This window comes from Aureococcus anophagefferens (genome assembly GCF_000186865.1).
Source record: "Aureococcus anophagefferens unplaced genomic scaffold AURANscaffold_14, whole genome shotgun sequence".
NCBI lineage: Eukaryota > Pelagophyceae > Pelagomonadales > Pelagomonadaceae > Aureococcus > Aureococcus anophagefferens.
The window spans coordinates 212,452-231,687 of NW_008705574.1; the positions used below are offsets into that span (position 1 = coordinate 212,452).

The following is a 19,236-nucleotide window of genomic DNA, read 5'->3' on the forward strand; positions in this document are numbered from 1 at the left end:
CGATCTGCGGCGTGACCGGGAAGCTCCTGGCATGCCCGTGCGCTACGACGAAGTATTGCTCGGTCGCGTGCCAGCGCGTCGACTGGAAGGCGCGCGGCCACAAGAGCGTCTGCGCCAAGATCCGCGCGCGCGCCGAGGCGGCGGCGCAGCACGACGACGCGCGGCGCGACGCGGCGTTGGCCGACGCGATGCCGGAGGAGGAGCTGGTGTCCTACGGGCCCGCGCCGCGATCGCGCGCGGACGAGGCGCGCGCGCGCATCGCCGCGGCGCACGAGGCCGCGCGCGCGCTGCGGGAGGCGCAGCCGGAGAAGGCGCCGCTGTCCGCGCGGTACGGCTCGCGCTGCCCCATCTGCCTCGAGGACTGGGACGTGAATGCCACAACCATCACTAGAGCCTGTTGCTGCCGGCAGATCTGCGAATCATGTGAGGCCAAGATTGGTGATGGGCCGTGTGCTCTTTGTCGATCGCCGGTCGTGGCGAACTCGGAATATGTGTCGCACCTGAAGCGCCACATTGAAAACGGAGTTCCGGAAGCCATGAACGAACTGGGCGAAGCATATGTTGACAGAAAGTGTGCAAAATCGTTCCGCCTCGTCCTGTCCGCGAAGCGCGCGGTCAAGCTGTGGGAAAAGGCCGCGCAGCTTGGAAACGCGGAGGCAATGTACAATCTGGCGTTTTCGTTTGAGAAAGGGCGTGGTGTTAAGCTGAATTTGAAGAAAGCGATGCACTTCTATCGCATGTCCGCGGATATGGGCGACGCGGTTTCGCAAAAGCGCCTTGGCGTGCTGCTTTGTAATCTGAAGAACTTCGAGGAAGGGTTCCGCTACATCAAGCTGTCCGCGGAGCAGGGCTGGACACCTGGTGAGAGAGAACTCGGCTGGTGTTACGAGCTTGGAGATGGCGTCGAGGCCGACGTCCAGGAAGCCAAGCACTGGTTCATGCGCGCGGCCGTCAAAGGCGACGAGTTTGCCAAAACCAAGCTCGCGGAACTTGGCCGGGCGGAAGTCGATGTCCTCGACGATGAGTAAGTAGAACCTAAGCGATCCGAGGCCCCTTAGTTGAGCCCCAGCGCGCGGTCGACGGCGGCGGCGACGGCGGGGGCGGGGACGTCGAGCTTGCCCCGGAGGTCCGACGCCTGGAGCACGTCGGGGAGCTCGGCCGCGGGCGCGGACCGCGCGATGCCCGGGAGCGCGCCCGCGGCCGCGTTTTCGTAGGTGGCCCTGAGGTCGTATAGCGTCCCGAGGGCCGCGTCGCGGTAGGCAACGGCGTCGGCCGAGTCGTCGCCGTCGCGGTCGCAGAGGCCGCGCGCGAGGCGCGAGCAGATCTCGAGCGCGACCTCGCGCGCCTCGTCGAGCTGCGCTCGTACGACGCCGTCCGTCGCCGCGTCGGCCCCGCGCGCCGCCGCCGACGCGACGGCGGCGCTCAGGAGGTCCAGGCTCCGGTCCACGGCGACCTGGAGGAGCTCGTGGGGCTTGAAGGACGCGCCGACGTTCGACCCCGCCCAGGGCGACTCGTTGCGCGGGTCGAGGACCCACGCGGCGACGGCGCGGCAGCGGACGACGCCGCGGCGCACGAGGGCGTCGGCGAGCAGGGCCACGTGCTGCGCCGACGCGGCCCAGACGTCCGCGAGGGCGTCGAGCGCCGCGGCCTCGCAGTCGTCGTCGTCGCGGACCAGGTTCCGCAGCGCCGCCGACAGTTCCGCGTCGTCGAGCGGCGCGAGCGCGTGCGTGAAGCTCGCCGCGCCGCGCGCGAAGACGCCCCGCATGACCGCCGCGGCCTTGGCCGCGTCGTCGCCCAGGGCGTCGAAGGCCGCCGCTAAGGCCGCGTCCGCGGGCCGCGGCTCGCGGGCCTCGCCCGCGGCGTCCTCCGGCGGGTCGACGACGCGCGCGAGCGCCGCCTCGTCGGCGTCGCGCGCGAGTTGCGCCGCGGTTTCTTCTTCCCCCAACGCCCGCGCCTCGGGGAGCGCCGGGAGCAGCGCGTGGAGCGCCTCGGGGAAGCCGTCGGCGCATTTCACGCGGTCGACGTACGTGAGGCGCACGCAGTGCTCGAGGAGACACGCCACAAAACGCCGCTGGGCGTCGCACCCGTCCTCGTCGGCGACGGCGGCCCAGTAGGCCCAGTAGGGCCAGGCGAACTTCGTGTTGGACAGGAAGTGGGCGAAGAACTCCGCGACGCGGCGCGCGGCCGGCGCCGCGACGTCGTCGAGCTCCCGGAAGAAGAGCTCGACGGCGTTGGCGAACTTGGGCGCGAAGCCCGTCGGCGACAGGGCGCAGAGCTCGAGCACGGCGTGGAGCGCGTCGAGGCCCGGGTCCGCGCGGCCCCGCTTCGCGGGCGCGTCCGTCGACGCGAAGCCCGCGTCGACCGGCGCGCCCGCCGCGACGACGGCGAGTAAAGCGTCCGCGACGACGGCGGCGACCTGGGGCCCCAGGGCGCCCTTGACGTCGTCACTCAGGAGCTCGTCGACGGCGTCGAGCTGGTGGGCCGTCGCCGCCTTGGAGCCGAGGACGATGCCGTCCCAGCGCGCGCCGGGGCGGAAGCACGCGACGACGTCGACGGCCGTCTCCGCGAGCACGGCCTTCTCCAGCGCCGAGAGCCCGCCGTCGTCGTCCATGGCGTCCTCGGCCACGGGCAACGTCGGCAGCACGCCGGACGCGCAGGACGCCCAGGCGGGCACCGTGAACGCGCACGCGACCTCCGGGAGAGGGCTCGGCGCGTCGAACGCGGCGACGTCGACGGCGTCGAAGCGGCACGCGGCGCAGTCCCGGAGCCCGAAGACCAGCGCCTCGAGCGAGTCGACGGGCGCCGACGTCGCCGGCGCGTCCAGGGCCCGGAGCCGCGCGGACGCCGCGCGCCGCGCCGCGACGTGGCGCTCGAGCGCGGGGACGAAGCCGCCCGGCGCGCCCGCGGCCGCGGCGGCCGCGACGAGGCCCGCGCAGAGGTCCGCGCGGTCGCGCGCCGCGGACGACGCCGGCGGCTCGTCGAAGGCGTCCGCGAGGCGCCGCAGCAGGGACTCGAGGCCGCGGTCGCCGTCGGTCTCCACGACGCCCCGCGCCGCTAAATCGACGAGGAGCAGCAGGCACAGCTTCGCGTCGACGCGCCGCGGCGGGTCGCACGTCAGCGCCGCCATGAAGGCCTCGCCCGCGGCGTCCGCGACCATCGTCGCCCAGCCCTCGCGCTTCGCCGCGAGCAGGGCCGCGAGCGCGCCGAAGGCGCGGGCGCCGAGGGGCGACGCGCGCGCGACGAGCACGAGCTGGCCCGCGACGCGGCGGCCGTCGTCGAGCTCCTTGTCGGCGATGGCCCCGGCGAGGGCGTCCAAGTTGTCCGCGAGGGGGATCTCGGCGTCCGTCGTCTTCCGCGCGCGCGCGTCGGCGACGCGGACGAGGAGCTGCACGAGCTTTGACGACGCCGCGCCCATGTCGACGGCCGGCGCGGCGTTCAGCTTCGGCCCGCCGCCGCCGCCGCCGTAGTCCGTGCGCCGCCGCTTCGTGTTGCGGTAGCCGCCGCCGCGGTCGTTGCGGTGGTCGTTGCGGTAGCCCCCGCCGCCTCCCCCGGAGCGGCGGCGCCGGTCGTTGCGGTAGCCGCCGCCGCCGCCGCCCCGTCGGTCGTAGTCGCGGTGGCCGCCGTAGTCCCGGTTCGAGCCCCGGTTGTAGTGGCCGTCGTCGTCCTGGTAGCCCATGGTGTGCGAGCGCGGACGATGGACGGGCGGACGAAGTTGTACGCGCTCGTCTGGATGTCGTCGGCGACCTGCTTCTGGAGGTACCTGGCGACCTCGCGCTCGTCGCTTTTGGGCGGGCAGGCGAGGCGGTCGTCGACTTCGAGCCGGCGAGCGAGCTCGAGCTCGAGGTGGGCTCTACACCGCGGATTTTGGCCGGGGTGCGCCTTGCCGACGCCCCTCCCCGACGCCCTGCAGGCGTCGCTCAGTCCTCGGATGTGCCAAGGACCGGAACGTCCGGAAGACGAAGCTGCGTGGACCCGTAGTCGACACCTGTGGGGCGGTGGGAGCCCGGCCACAGACGGAGGCAAAACCCCCGGCGCACCCTTGTGGAGCCGCGCTCCACTCAACACCACGAGATCATCGAGAGCAGCACCGACTGCTGCGTCAGGACCAAGAGCACCACCCGCAAGCACACCGCTGCGTCAGGACCAAGAGCACCACCCGCAAGCACCATGAAGCTCGCCATCACGTCCCTGCTCCTCGCCTCGGCTAGCGCCCTCGCACCGGCGCCCAAGAAGTTCGACCTCAAGCTCAAACCTGCCGTCGCCGGAGCAATCACCTCCGCCGCATTCCCCGTCGCGGCGGCGCTCGCGGCCGACGACTACCAGCGATGACACCGCGTCCCATGCATGCAACGCGCCCGCCCCCGCGACGCGAACGCTCCTAGGTACGGCGCCGTCGCCGCGCCCGGCTGGATCCTCCCCGCCGGCGCGGTGCTCGCGATCGCGACGGCGGGCCTCGTGCCGCTCGCGCTCCAGTCCGGCGACGACGCCCAGAAGCAGATGGCCGAGGACTCCAAGGACTCCTGGGGCAAGTCGAACCAGGACACGCTCAACAAGCGCCGTTAGGCGGAACGGCGCGCGCGCCGGTAAACTTCTGGAGCGACGGGGCGGCTCCAGAACGAGGTCTTAGAGGCTCCAGACCCCCGCGCGCCGCAGGATGGCCTCGGGGTCGAACTTGGCCTTGTAGGCCGCGTACGCCTCCCGCCGCCACCGCGCGAGCGCCGCGGCGCCGCCGTCGAAGAGCCGCTCCTTCGTGGCCTCCGTCCAGCCGCGGCCGTCGCAGAAGTCGGCCTCCTCGAGGAGCATGCCGGCGAACTCGGCGCGGTCCGCCGCGAGCGCCGGCTCGGAGACGACGACGGCGCCCAGGGACAGCAGCGCGGAGAGGCGCACGGCCTCGAGCGGCGCGTCCGCGTCGCCGGCGGCCTTGTGCATGTTGAGGAACGCCGTGTCGTCGACGCGCTTCGCCACCTGCTTCCAGGCCGTCGGCGACCAGACGTCGCGGCGGCTCTCCGCCTTGCCGCGCGTCTTCGGGTTCTTCGTCGCGAGCGCGTCCCAGCACGCGCGCCGCGGCTTGCCCCAGGCCGTGCCGAGCCAGAGGAAGCTCGCGACGGCGACGCCCCTGGACGCGCGCACGCGGTCGTCGACCTGCGCGGGGTCGACGATCGCGGAGGACCGGAAACACGAACGACGCGGTGCCACCTTGTCGTCCACCGGCGCGTAGCCCGGCGGCGCGTACCTCGCCCAGTCGTGCGCGCGCGTGTAGGTCCACAGCTCGCGGATGCCCGGCGGCGGCCGCTTCGACTTGTCGTGCGCGTCGCGGCCCTTGGGCTCCGTGACGTAGTGGACGCACGCGTAGTCGCGGCGCTCGCAGTCCGCGGCGAAGGGCTGCCAGAGCACCTGGGCGGGAACGGGTCGATTCACGTTCCGCGCGCGCGTTCCAGAAAAAGCATCCACGCTACGAGGGCGCTCCGAGGGATAATCGCTCGTCCAAAAGTCGGCCGAAGCGAGTGGAACACGGCCGAGAGAGGAGCTGAAGTTGCGCCTCCTTTTCCTCGCCCGGCCAGAGCACGCCGATGAAGATGGCCGTGTCGCCGCGCCGCAGCTCCTTCTTCGCCGCGCGGTAGCCCGACAGGGCCCGGACCGTGTAGCCGCACGCGGCCGCGCGCGCCTCGAGGCCCCTCGTGAGCGTCTCGCGGACGGGGCGGTACATGGCCCAGAGATCCCGGTCCAGGTCGCGCGCCTCCTGGAGCACGAGGATGCGCGCCGCGCCGTTCGGGTCGCACCGGATGAGCGCCGTCTCCCGCGCCTGCTGCGCGCCGACGCTCAGGTCGACCTTTTGCCGCGCGGCGAACGACCGGAGGTGGCCGCGCGCGATCGCGTCGGGTTGGCAGCGGAGCGCGGACCGGACGCCGCGGTCCGCGAGGGCGACGGTCAGGGCCGCCGTCGCGCGGAACCGCGCGCAGACCTCGCGGAGCGCGGTCCGCGACGCGCACTCGACCGCGCCGTGGTAGTCCTTGAGCGCGGCGCAGGTCGCGGTCTCGTTGGCCGCGGCGACGCGCGCGGGCGCCGGGCAGGCGCGCGGCGCCCGTCGCTTCGGCGCCCCCCGGAGCCAGGCGGCGAGCAGCGGCGACCCGCGCTCCGAGAACGCGCCGGCCGACGGCCCTTCCGGGTCGCAGGCGAAGGACCGGCGCACGGGGACGCCCGCGCGCTCGAGCGCGGCCTCGCAGGGGCCGCCGCGGCGCCAGCAGGTCCGCGGGTGGTGCGTCTCCAGCAGCGCGGCGACGTCGCGGAGCGCGCAGGCGTGGCGCCAGGGCACCGCGAGCGCCGCGTCGCCGCCCGCGCGCGCGGCCTCCTCGACGTCGAACGACAGAAAGTCGACGGGCGCGGCGTCGGCGCTGGGGTCCTCCGGCGCGGCGACGGGCGCGAGGACGGCCGCGTCGAGGCGCAGGGCGACGGCGGACCGGTAGCCGCGGCCCGCGCGCCGCGCCTCGGCGAGCGCGGCTTCCGCGCCTTCCCGCGCGGTCTCGCGCGGCCCGAAGGGGCCCGAGGCGTCGCGCGCGTACTTCACGCGCCGCGCGCCGTAGGCGTCGGCGAGCGCGTCCCAGTAGGTCCGGGCCGTGCCGTTGGCCACGCCCGGCGCGCCGCGGCAGCCGGAGCCCACGAGGAACACGTCGACGCGGACGCCCCGTTTCTCGAGCGGCTCGACGACGTTTTTCACGTGCGTCTTCGCGACGGCGAGCTGCAGGGCGAGCGACGCCCCCGTGCAGCCCAGCGCCTGGCGCAGGAGCCGGCCGTCGACGTGCGTGCGCACGACGGGGTCGGCGATCTGCGCCTCGACGCCGGGCAGCCCGCGGAACGCCTCGCCGCGCAGGATCAGCGCCACGGCGTCCGTGGACACGGCGACCGTGCCGCAGTCCTGGCGGATGGCCTCGCCGTCGGCGACGGCGCAGAGCGCGGACAGCACGAGCAGGCGCGCAGTCATGGTCGCGCCATCGTCATTTTTTGAGGTTCAACCTGCCACATTTACTTCTTTAGCGTATCCGCAAGGCCATGAACACATTCGACATCCTGACTGGGCAAGTACGAATGATTCCCCTCGCTTGCAGCAAGTTACGCGATGCGGTTACGCGCTCGGCCGCGGCGCGTTCGGGTCGCCGATGCCGTACCAGCCGCCGAGGCGCTGGTGGCGCTTCTTGCCCCAGGCCGTGACGCGCTTGAGGATGTCCGACTCCGCGCGGTACGTGCGGTCGAGAACGTCGGGCTTCGCGAGCTCCGACGGCGCGTAGAAGCAGGTGTCGTAGTCGAGCAGGTCGTCCACGATCTCGCGCGAGATGGTCGCGCCCTTGTCGAGGTTCGCCTTGCGCAGGAGGAGCTGGAGGCCCTCCATGCGCGAGACGCGGCGCGTCGCGCCGTTCGGCGCGCCGGCGACCCACGCCGGGTCCTCGTCGAGGCGCCAGGGCGCCGCGAGCTTGGCCGCGTCGCCGCAGAGCTGGGCGCCCGGGTAGCGGAGCGACAGGGCGATGATGTGGTCGAACTGGGTCTCGCGGGCGTCGACCATGGTCTTGCGAATCCGCATCGGGACGGTCCTCGAGAGCATCTCGTCGAGCTCCGACGAGCCCAGGCCCGTCATCGCGCGCAGCACCTTCATCAAGAACTCCACGGACGACGCGCCGGTGAGGAGCTCGCAGTTCGCCACCTCGGGGTACCCCGCCTCGCCGGGCAGGATCCCGTCGGGGAACAAGTTTCTCAGGGCCGACGCCGCGAGGTTCCCGAGTAACCCGCGGCCCACGCCCTCGCCGGCGCACATGCAGTAGCCGGTCCGCGCGCCTTCGCGACCGCACTCCCGGCAGCGCGGCGGCGCCTGCTTCGCGAGCCACTTGTAGAAGACTGCGGGGCCGTCCCGCTCGAGCCCAGGGCGGCGCCCGTGCCCGGCCGCGACCTGCTTCTGCCGCTTGCTTCCGTCGTAGGCGTCGTCGCCGACGCAGGATTTGAGCTGCCACGCGTTCTGGCGCTCGTTGAGCTCGTACGATCGGGAGGCGAGGTAGTTCGGGTGCGCCTTCTTCTCCTGCCCCCTGATGACGCGGAAGCTCTTGTAGAGGTCGGGGTCATCGATGACGGCGCAGGGGTCGAAGACGTGGTGCGCGGGGATGAGCTGGACGGCGCCGTCGGGCGGGCTGTAGTAGGCCTCGAGGTCGATCTCGACCTCGACGAGGTCGTCCTCAACGTCGCCCGTCGCGCGCGCGTCGTAGTACGTGTTCTCGTAGAGGACCTGGACCGGCTCGCCCGCCTTGCGCTCCTTGTGGGGCGCGGGCCAGAGGCGGCTCGCATCGACGACCCCGTGGGAGCCGTCCTCGTAGCGCACGCGCCATTGGCCGTTGATGCACTCAACCGTTGTTACGACCGGCCAGTATTCGTGGTCCTCGCTGTTCCCGAAGAGGTGGTACTGTTGGAACTCGTGGATCTCGTCGTTATGCTGAGCCATAATTGCGCCGGCGCGGAGCGGCGCGGAACGTCGAGGCGGCGCACGAGCGGACGAGGCTGAGGAGTGGCTGTTGCAACCAGCCCGTTTTACGTTCACCGTGCCGCCGGCGGAAACCACAGCGCGCTGCCGATGGTTACTGCCTAGGCCGCCGGGCAGCCCTCGCGTCGTCGTCGTCGCTCGTCGGCCCGCCGCTTCGTCGTCGTGCGGCAGCAGCGCCGCTTCGCGTCGCTGCGGCCAGCGGCGCCCGCGCCCGGACCGCCATGTCGCCGCCGCAGCCCGCGGGCGGCGGCCACGAGCACTGCTTCCCCTTCCGCGGGGAGCTGGAGGACGACGAGTCGCAGGCCGAGTGGCGCGAGCTCTGCCAGGCTGTCGTCCACGAGGCGCGCGCGAAGCACTACACGTCCGTCGGCGGCGACCTCGCGTCGCTCGTGCACCTCGAGCGCCTCGACGTGTCGGCGAACGAGATGGACCGCTTCCAGCCCGGGGCCCGGGCCGACGCGCTCCAGATCCTCCAGGCCTACAGCAACCGCTTCGCGTCGCTCGGCACGCTGCCGAGCCTGCCCGAGGCGCGGTTCCTGGGCTTCGGCTTCAACGAGCTGTCCGCGCTGCCCGCGGATCTGGGCCGCCGCTGCCCGAACCTGGCGTCCCTGGACCTGGCCTTCAACCACCTCCTGTCCCTCGACGACGTCGTCGCGTGCCTGCGCAAGTGCCGGAAGCTCAAGCAGGTCTTCCTCGCGGGGAACCCCTGCAGCCTGCTCCCGAACTACCGCGTCCGCCTCGTCACGCAGCTCCCGGCGCTGGAGACCATCGACGACGCCGAGGTCACGGCGGCGGAGCGCGAGGAGTACGTGCTGCCCGAGGGCGGCTTCAAGGAGGACCTCGACGGCTTCGTCACCATCGAGGTCGCGCTCAAGTCGCTCTCGGGCCTCCCGGCGCCCGAGGGCGCGGACTCGGCGCCGAACTCGCGGCCGGGCACGGGCAAGAAGGACGAGAAGCGCAAGTCCATCAAGAAGGACAAGAAGAAGGACGACGAGGGCGAGCCCGCCGCGGCGCCGCGGCCCGACCCGGCGAAGGAGGGCTGCTACGTCGACCTCCTCGTCGTCGGCGCGCCGCCGGAGACGAAGGCGCGCACGGCGCGCCTCTTCTGGCGGCCGTCGCCCGTGAACGCGGCGAGGAAGGTCGAGGACGGCGTGCTGCCGCCGCCGCCCGTCGTCGCGAGGCTCCGCGTGCCGGCGACGGTGGAGCTCCGCGACGGCCTCAAGTTCCGGGGCCTGCTCGTGTCCGTGCTCAAGGCGACGCCGCCGACGGCGGAGGCCATCGCGGACCACGCGGCGGCGGTGAAGGCGAGGGAGGCCGACGGCGACGCGCCGGAGCCCGGCGACGCGCCCGCGGAGCGCTTCGACGTCGTCGCGGCGACGACCGTGCCCCTCCACTCCCTGCTCGAGCCCCAGTTCGGCGCCGACATCCCGGGCAACAGCGACCGGGAGCAGATCAAGCTCGTCGAGGCCGCGAAGCTCGACTTCAACGGCGACTTCCTCGCGTCCCTCGAGCCGCCGCCGGAGGACGGCTCCGCGGAGCCGGACAAGAAGAGGTCCAAGCCCCGGGGGACCATCACCGTCGTCGTCCGCCTCAACCCGGGCGACGACGACTGAGAGCCGCGCGCCGTGACACGCTCTTACCTTCCTTAGCCGGCGCCTGGTGTTTCAAGTTCTTTTTGGTGGTTCAAGATGCAGCACTGCACTGGCAAAACATATACAACCTGGGCTGGCCGATGGGAACATCGACCCTGGTGCATTCACGCGGCTAGGCCGATGCGCCGCGTCGCGTGGGCGGTCCTCGCGGCCGCCGGGGCGGCGGCGCCGCGCGCCGTCGACGTCGCGCGCTACGAGCGGCAGGCGGCGCGCTTCATGGCGGACGCCGGAGGCGGCCGGCGCCTCGGCGGCGGGTCGCCGTCGGACGGCCCCGCGGACGCCATCGACCCGAACTGGGAGCTCGTCAAGAAGTCGCTCGAGGGCCTCATGATCAAGGAGGTCTGGCTCACGCTGTCGACGATCGCCTACTACTCGCGGCTGTCGCTGAGCTACCAACTCGACCGCTTCTGCGGCTCGGACGGCCAGGCCAGCGCCTACAAGGCGCTCATCGCCGAGGGCATGCTCCCGGCGGCGGCGGGCGCGCGCATGTCCCAGTGCAACGAGATCGGCCGCGGCCTCATCTGGGCCCAGATCGAGAGCATCGGGACGGACTACTACTACGTCTGCCTCGTCACGGGCGAGTACTGGGAGTACACGAACACGCTCGGCAACCGCACGGTCTACGGCAGCGCGAACGCCGAAGCCGAGGCCTCGGACTTCCACGCGGCCTGCGCGGCCGCCTGCGCGGCGGCGAACGTCACCGCGTTCTGCTCGTGCTACTACGAGACGGACGACCTCGGCGCGCCGACGGGCCTGCTCCACGGCGACGGGTACCCGGAGTCCTGGGACTGCCGCGAGTCCACGCTCTACCCGGCGGCCGAGGAAACCGGCGCCTGGTCGCTGCCCGTGTGGGACGAGTGCGTCGGCTGCCCGGACGCGGGGCTCGTCGTCGCCGCGACGCAGATCTTCGACGAGAACGGCACCGCGGTCGGCGTGGCGGGGTCGGACGTGTCCATGGACTCCTTCTCCGTGCTCCTGAAGTCCTGGCGCGACGTCTTCGCGCCGCACCACGTCGTCTTCATCGTCTCCGGCGCGGGCGGGCGCGTCGACCCGGACGGCTACCTCGTCGGCACGTCGGAGAGCGCGCCCGTCGTGGCCTGGGCGAACGGGACCGAGCACGGCAACGGGACCAAGTACCGCGTGCGCGCCGTCGACAGCGCCAGCGCGGTCGTCGCGGACGCGGCGCGGTGGTTCGCGGGCCGCGACTACGAGGACGACCGGCTCTACGTCGTCGGGGGCGCGTTCGTGCGGTCCATCGCCCTCTACTTCGACGTCTACCAGGGCCCGCTGGACTGGCACATGGTCTTCGTCCAGGACGTGGCCTGCGCGGGCTTCACGTACGCGGACCCGGGTCTCGGCCGGTGCGAGCCGTGCGAGTGGCCCTACCTCTCGCGGTCCGGCGTCGACTGCGACATGTGCGTCGCGGGCTACTACTACGTCCCCTGCCAATCGGGCACGTCCTACGAGCCCGGCGTCGGCTGCGTCGCGTGCGCGGCGGGCGAGGCGTGCCCGCGGGGCGTCACGGACGTCGGCGTCTGCGAACCCTGCCCGGCGCACGCGACGTGCGACGAGGGCGCCGAGGTGGCGACGCTCAACCTGGACCGGGGCCGCTGGCGGCCGCACCGGGGGAGCCTCGACGTCTTCCGCTGCGACGTCCGCGAGGCCTGCGCCGGCGGCGCGATCCCGGACGGCGGCGGCGCCGGGGATTTGTGCGGCTCCAAGTACGAGGGGCGGCTCTGCTCGGCCTGCGGCGGCTACCGCTGGAAGACCATGGCCGGCAAGTGCCGCAACTGCGGCGCCTACGAGGCCATCGCGTCCATCGCGCTCTACTTTGTGGGCACCGTCGCCGTCGTCCTGCTCCTCCTGAGCCTGTCCGTGACGGAGCTGCCGGGCCACACGATGCTCCAGCGGCGGGGGGGCGTCCACGTGAGCCAGCGGCGGGGGCTCGCCGACGGCGCTCCGGCGCCCGACGCGGCACCGCGCGCGGACGACGCGCCGGCGGCGGAACGTCGGACCGCGCGCGCGCCGCGCGCGCTCCGGAATCTGCTGGCGGTCCTCGCGACGCCGCTGGGGCCGCGGCGGCCCGACAGCCCGGACCGCGTGTCCGCCGCGCGCCTCGAGGAGCTCTACCGCGTCTTCCGGCGGCCCCTGCCGGCGAACGGCCGCGCGGAAATCGACCGCCGGGTCGCGACGTCCCGACCAAACTGTGACGTGCTCGAGCTCGGCCACATCGACGTCGATGCGGCCGAGTTTTGAACGGATCGATCGCTCTCGTCGAGTCCTCGAAGCGGGGCCGAAGCGCTCGTGTCGAACCGTTCGAATACGCGCACGTTGAAGTCGCGTCGAAGATTCGAGTTCCGCGCAGGCGAACGGCGCGTCGACGGAGGAGCAGCAGCAGCGCGTCCGCGTCATGCGGCTCACGACGAAGCTCCGGCTCAAGTGGAAGTCGCTCTTCGTGACGATGCAGATCTTGGGCACGACGGCCGTCAACGCCTTCTCCTGGCCGCCCATCTTCGGCACGCTCGTGACCGTCGCGAACGTCCTGAACAAGCCGAGCTTCCTCGGCGCGCTCACGTGCGTCGTCGACCTCACGCCGGGCCGGGTCTCGTTCTACACGGAGTACGTCGCGACGACGCTGGGCCCCATCGTCGCCGTCGTCGCCTTCGACCTCGGGCTCCGGTTCCTCGCTCCGCCGGCGCACCGGCGCCGGTACAGCTCGACGGCGTTCGCCGTCGTCGTCGTCTACTGCATCTTCCCGGGCGTCTGCGCGCTCGTCGTGCGCTACTGGAGCTGCCGCACCTTCGACGACGGCGTCTACTACCTCGCCGACGACCTGGCGATCCGCTGCGGGGGCCGCGCGTACCGGGCCTACGAGGCCTACGCGATCCTCATGGTCTTCGTCTGGCCCGTGGGCGCGCCGGCGCTGCTCTACGCGCTGTGCTGGACGCACCGGGGCCGCATCGACCCCTTCGGGTTCCGCAAGGGCGTCGACCTCGAGCGCGCGGCGCTCCACCTGCTCGTGAGCCCGCGGGAGATTTTAGACCGCGCGGACGCGATCCGCGAGAACGACCCCGTCATCGGGCCGACGCGCATGATCTGGATCCCCTACGAGCCCGAGTTCTGGTACTTCGAGTCCGTGGAGACGATCCGGCGCATGGGCTACACCGTCGCGTCGGCCGTGATCCCCGAGGGCGGCATGCTCCTCGTCTTCCTCGTCCTGTTGACGTGCGCGTCGCTCAAGGTCTACGGCGGCTACCGGCCCTTCGACGACGAGACGGACAACCTCCTCGCGGAGAACCTGTCCTGGCTGCTGCTGGCCATCTACCTCATCGCGCTCGCGTGCGTGCTGCGCGACGACGCGTCGAACGCCGCCGTCGACGCGATCCTCAACTCGCTCGTCGCGCTCGCGTTCTGCTACGGCATCGCCGTCGTCGCGGCGGACCTCACGCGGGAAAAAAAGATCGTCGCGATCGTCTGGGCCCGCGCGCGGCGCGCGAAGCCCTACGTCGTCGAGCGGCTCCGGCGGGCGCCGCGCGCCGCGCCCGCGGCGGAGCCGCCGCCGCGCGCCGCGCCGCGCGCGAAGCTCGCGCGCGGCTCCGTGGAGCTGGGATCGACGGCGTACCTCCGGGGCGCCAAGTCCGACGAGCCCGCGGCGCCGGGCCTCGCGCGGCCCGCGCTCCGCTCGGAGACGTCGGAGTTCCTGGGCACGGCGAACCCGCTCAACAGGCACGTGCACCGCGTCGCGGCGCTCAAGGCGACGGCGTCCCGGCTCTTCCCGCGGCCCGACGCGCCGGGCGCGGCGCCCGCGGCGCTGCCCGAGCTCGCCGAGGAGGAGGAGTAACATAAGCTTTTTAATCACAGCTTGAAGTTCAAGTTGAACAGTTCTTGAATGGGGAAAGCGGCGAGGCATGGCCACGTTCTCGCTTGACATGTACAGAAACTTGAAGTTCAAGTAGGCCTTCGGGGGCGGAAAGCGGCGAGGCATGGCAAAGTTCGTGCTCCTGCTCGCGGCCGCCGCGGCGCTCGTGCCGCCCGCACCCCGGCGCAGTTCGCGCACGAAACGCTTCTATCTGGAGGAGGTCGTGCGCGCGAAGCTCGCCGAGGTCGAGGGCCTCAACGCGAAGCACGCCTCCGGGCAGGACAGCGACGTGCGGTCGCGGCTCGCCTTCGGCGCCACGAAGGGCAACACGCGCTTCAGCGCCGCGCTGCGGCGCACGCTCGACGACGGGTCGCGCCAGCTCTCCGTCGTCGCCGACGTCAAGCGCCGGTCGCCGCACGGCGGCCGCGACGGCGGCGGCGCGACGCTCGCGTCGTTCTCGGACGCGGGCAAGGTCTGCGAGGAGCTGGCGAATTGGCCCGTGGACGCGCTGTCGGTCTGCGCCGACGGCCCGGCCTACGGCGGCGCGCTCGAGGACGTCGCCGCCGCGCGGCGCGCCGTGGCGGGCCTCGGCGACGCGCGGCCGCCGATCCTCTTCAAGGACTTTGTGGTCGACCCGATCCAGATCGCGCTGGCCGCGGAGCTCGGCGCCGACGCCGTGCTGCTGTCGACGACGGTGCTCGGCGGGCGCCTCGTGGACCTCCTCGACATCGCGACCGTCTGCGGCGTCGAGTGCGCCGTCGAGGTCCACACGCCGAACGAGTGCCAGTTCGCGCTGCACGCGGGCGCGACGCTCCTCGTCTGCACGAACGTGGACCGCACGACGGGCGTCAACCACGACAACCAGGCCCTGGGGCTCAAGGGCCTCATCCCGCCGAACGTCGTCGCGCTCGCCGCGGCCGCGGCGACGGACGCGCCGTCGGCGCGCGCGCTCGCGGCCGCGGGCTACGACGGCGTCCTCCTCGGCCGCCGGCTCCTCGCGGACCCGAGCGGCGCGAAGCGCCTCGTCGCGCAGATCCGCGACATCGCCGTCGCGCCCGCGGACATGCTCGCGTACGGCGGCTAACGCTATCGGTGTAAACTCGAAAAGGCCTCGGGCGCGAGGAGGCGCGCCCGTCGTCGGCGCGCGCGCTCGACCTTCGCCGGGTCCGCGCCCGCCGCGCGCTGCTCCGCGTCGAGCGCGGCGGCGAGCAGCGCCGCGCCCTCGCGCGTCGACGCGCGGTCCGGCCGGGACAGGAGCTTGAGCGCGCGGAACCGCATGCCCGCCGCGCGCTTCTGCATGATGCCGTCGCGCGCGATCGCCGGCGTCGCTCCGAGGCGCAGCCGCGCCGCGGCCGCGTTGACGACGGCGGCGCACTCCGCGGGGCCGTCGACCCGGCCGTGCAGGTCGCCGCCGCGGTGCACGTTCGGCGAGGACGTGCACTGCTGCGTGCACGCCGTCGTGCCGACGGAGAGGACGTCGGCGCCGGCGCACGACGACCGCACCTCGGCGCAGAGCTCCTCGATCTCCACGAGCGTCGCGGCGCTGCCGAGGCCCGCGCAGTCGACGCCGCGGCAGACGAGGATCGCCGGGGACATGAAAGTGCGGCGGCTCAGGACATGGCAGGAAGCCTGCTGCAACACGCCATTGCCTCGGCCTCCCTCGCCAACATCGGTTTTTTTACCCACAGCGGCCCGCAGCGGCAGCCCACGAGGTTCGCGATCGAACACGATGGTGAACGTCCGCTGCGACGAGGAGGAGGATGAGGACTACGAGGTGCGGAAGATCGCCGCGCGCGTCATGGCCAAGGCGCCGGGCCGGCAGCCCGAGACGAAGCGCGAGGGCTTCGGGAGCAAGATCGCCCAGGACATCTACGACGAGCTCGAGATGGAGGTCAACTACGTCATGGAGGCGCGGGGCTGGGCGCGCGAGGCGCAGACGGACAGCATCGAGGTCTGCGTGCACAAGCTCGCCGAGGACCAGGGCGTCGAGGTCAAGGACCACGTACAGGCGACGATGAACCTCCTGCGGGACACGATCGTCTACAAGAAGGCCGAGGGGCGCATCGCGGCGGAGAAGAAGCGGCGCGCCGCCGTCGAGGAGGCGAAGCGCCGGGCGCTCGAGCTCGAGGCGCCGCCGCCGCCGCCCGCGGAGCCCGACGAGCCGCCGTCGCCGCCGACGCCGCCCGGGCGGAAGGTATCGCTCAAGGAGGCGCAGAAGCTCTACGCGGACTACAAGAAGGCGGAGATGGGCAAGCTCCGCAAGGCGAACCCGGGCAAGGGGCCGAGCGACCTCCGGGACATCATCTACCAGAGCTGGCAGGGCAGCGACGAGAACCCGAAGAACTGCCGCGGCAAGTGGGCCGCGCTCGCGGCGCCGAGCCCCGCGCCGGCCTTCGACGCGGCCGACGTCATCGCGCCCGTCGACGACGACGAGCCGACGGTGGAGTGGGTCGACGAGTCGGACGCCGCGGACTAGGAGCTAACATATCCCGCCGGTGCACGTGTGACGAGTCGGACGCCGCGGACTCGGAGCTAGCATATCCCGCCGGTGTGGCGAGTCGGACGCCGCGGACTAGGAGCGAGCTCCTAGGAGCCAACATATCCCGCCGGTGTTATCGCGCCGACGCGTCCGCGCTGGGGAGCTCGGGGACGGAGAGCGGGAGCGCGGGGAGCACGGCGACGGCCTCGGGCGCGGCCGGCGCGAGCAAGCCCTGCTTCAGCAGCTTGGCCATCTCCGCGGACGACGCGGGCCGCGCCGCGCGGCTCGCCGAGTTGACGCTCCGGTCCCGCGTCGTCGTCACGACCAAGTTGCCCGCGTCGTCCTTCGCCGTCCGCTTCACGACGGTCTGCGTCTCGACGCGCTCCTGGGGGTTGCTGTTGGACCGCGTGGACCGCTGGCGCTGGACGCGCGTCACGGCCTGGCCGTCGTCGCCCTTGAGCTTCTGGGTCACCGTCGTCGACGACTCGACGTAGAACGAGTCGCCGGCGAGAGGCCGCGCGTCGCCCGCGTGCGAGAACGCCGCCGCGAAGAAGAGGGCGTTCGCGAGGATGGCGCCGCCGGCGAGCGTCGACGCGAGGGGGCGGCTCCTGACGGCGGCGAGGACCGTCGCGGGGAACTCGGCCGCGTCCGCGACGGCCGCCGGCGCCGCCGCGCCGGCCGCGGGCGCGCCGAGCCGCACGAGCTCCCCGCCGAGCGTCTCGACGTACCGGCGCTCCAGCAGGCCGCCGCCGTCGAGCACCGACGTGCGCGTCACGACGAGCGTCGTCGCGTCGCCGTCGAGCGCGCCGACGTACGCGCTCTCGCCCTCCGCGCGCCAGTCCTCGAGCGTCCGCGGGTCCGGCGGGCAGTCCCGGTCGAGCGCCGCGAGCCGCCGCCGCACGTCGCCGGCGCTGCGGCCGCTCAGCGCCGCCGACGTCGACCGGAGCTCGTCGTAGAAGAGGTAGGGGCCCGCCGCGCCGCGCCGCGTGAAGGCGTCGACGTTGTCGAGGAGCGCCCAGTCCTCGCGCGGCTCCCAGTCGTCGCCGGGCGACGCGCGGAGGGACCGGCGCTGCGGCGGACCCTGCGGCCTCAGGAAGGCCGTCGCGGGCGCCGCGACGACGCATATCCACGCGCAGAGCGGCCTCATCGAGTCCTGCCGTGGCTGTCCAGGCTGTCACAGTGCACGAGGCCGATCGAATCGCGCATCGTTTGTGGCAACTCCGCTGCAGTGCAGACCTCGGGCCGTCGCAGAGGACGCTGTAGCTCTCCGCGAAGGCCGTAACTACACCGGCGGTCCGCAGGCCTCGCTCGCTCTTTGACACCGGGTATCGCCCCGCGCGCGCCCCACCGGTTCCGCGGGCCCGATGTCGTCGGCGGCGCGGCGGCGCCTCGTGCGCGACTTCAAGCGCCTGCAGAGCGACTCGCCGTCGGGCGTGACGGCGGCGCCGAACGACAACAACATCCTCAGCTGGCAGGTGCGTCGCCCGTCGCCGCCGCCGCCCGCGCGCGCGCGCCGGACGCCGCCGGGCGGCGTTTCGAGACCCGCGCGCGCGCAGGCGATCATCTTCGGACCGGACGACACGTCCTGGGAGGGCGGCACCTTCAAGCTCGAGCTCACGTTCACGGAGGACTATCCCAACAAGGTGCGTCGACGCGTCGGGGGGTGGGGGTTCTCTGGGCGGCGGAGGGCGCGAGCGCGCGTCGCGCGCGGCCGATCGAGGGGACCGTCTCGATACGTCGCGCGTCCACGCCGCGCGCCCCAGGCGCCGGCCGTGCGGTTCACGACGCGCATCTTCCACCCGAACATCTACAACGACGGCCAGATCTGCCTCGACATCCTCCAGAACCAGTGGAGCCCCATCTACGACATCTCGGCGATCCTCACGTCGATCCAGTCGCTCCTCAGCGACCCCAATCCGGCGTCGCCGGCCAACTCCGAGGCCTCGAAGCTCTTCAGCGAGAACAGGCGCGAGTACAACCGCCGCGTCCGCGAGGTCGTCGAGCAGAGCTGGGACGACGGCGAGGGCGGCGACGACGACGACGACGACGACGACGACGACGACGACGAGACCTAGGACGGGGACCCGCCGCATCGACCTCGCGACGAAACCTGCATATATTCTTGCCTCGTTCGCGCGTTCGCGCCCGGGACGACGTCGTCGCGGCGGCCGCGGCAAGTGCCGCTGCGCGCGGACGCCGTGTGGCGCCGTCGCCGGCGCTCTCCGAGTCGCCGGCGGCCGAGCTCTCCAGCCCGCTCCGAGTCTCCGAGGGCTCCTCGCTCAAGTGCGCGCCCGCGACCACCGCTGCGACGCGTGCGCGGCCGCAGTACCTCGAAGAACAGCTGTGCGCGTCGCAGCGTTGGCGACGACCCGCGCCCTCGAACCCATGCCTTCCCTGGTCGCCCGCGACTGCCGCGTCGAGCTCGCCGCGCCGACGCTCCAGCGCGGCGCGGCCGTCGGCGACATCAACGGCGTCGAGACGCACTGCCTCTGCTGCAAGTTCGGCGACTACTCGACGGTCTTCTTCACGCAGAACGGCGGCGTCGGCGCCGTCGTGACGGCGGCCGGCGCGGCGACGAGCACGAAGATGGGCTCGCGCGGCGACGACGGCCTCGCGGACCTCCTCGCGCGCAAGCTCTCGGGGCTCGTCGACCAGCGCATCGTGCTCACGCTCGCCGTGCGGAAACTGAGCACGATCGCCGACGTCAGGGCGCTCGTCGCGCTCTTCG

At 72.7% G+C, this 19,236-nt stretch overlaps 4 protein-coding genes across 4 annotated transcripts; 2 read left to right on the forward strand and 2 right to left on the reverse strand.

The window, feature by feature from the left end:
* Positions 1–1,054: 1,054 nt before the first annotated feature.
* AURANDRAFT_65317 (hypothetical protein) lies at positions 1,055–7,804 on the reverse strand (the record flags this gene model as incomplete). The annotated part of the gene is made up of 6 exons (XM_009040363.1): positions 1,055–3,664; positions 4,639–5,142; positions 5,197–5,394; positions 5,567–6,913; positions 7,056–7,065; positions 7,125–7,804. The coding sequence occupies 6 exons, from the start codon at positions 7,802–7,804 to the stop codon at positions 1,055–1,057; spliced, it is 5,349 nt and encodes a 1,782-aa protein (XP_009038611.1).
* Positions 7,805–8,739: 935 nt separating this feature from the next.
* Positions 8,740–15,113, forward strand: AURANDRAFT_65318 (hypothetical protein; the record flags this gene model as incomplete). Its single annotated transcript, XM_009040192.1, has 4 exons — positions 8,740–10,070; positions 10,287–12,354; positions 12,536–14,007; positions 14,219–15,113. The coding sequence occupies 4 exons, from the start codon at positions 8,740–8,742 to the stop codon at positions 15,111–15,113; spliced, it is 5,766 nt and encodes a 1,921-aa protein (XP_009038440.1).
* A 1,528-nt stretch (positions 15,114–16,641) lies between these two features.
* On the reverse strand, positions 16,642–17,655 carry AURANDRAFT_65319 (expressed protein; the record flags this gene model as incomplete). Its single annotated transcript, XM_009040362.1, has 1 exon — positions 16,642–17,655. The coding sequence occupies one exon, from the start codon at positions 17,653–17,655 to the stop codon at positions 16,642–16,644; it is 1,014 nt and encodes a 337-aa protein (XP_009038610.1).
* Positions 17,656–17,872: 217 nt separating this feature from the next.
* On the forward strand, positions 17,873–18,583 carry AURANDRAFT_28692 (hypothetical protein; the record flags this gene model as incomplete). The annotated part of the gene is made up of 3 exons (XM_009040193.1): positions 17,873–17,983; positions 18,065–18,151; positions 18,272–18,583. 3 exons carry the CDS (start codon positions 17,873–17,875, stop codon positions 18,581–18,583), a joined length of 510 nt encoding a protein of 169 aa, XP_009038441.1.
* Positions 18,584–19,236: the final 653 nt, after the last annotated feature.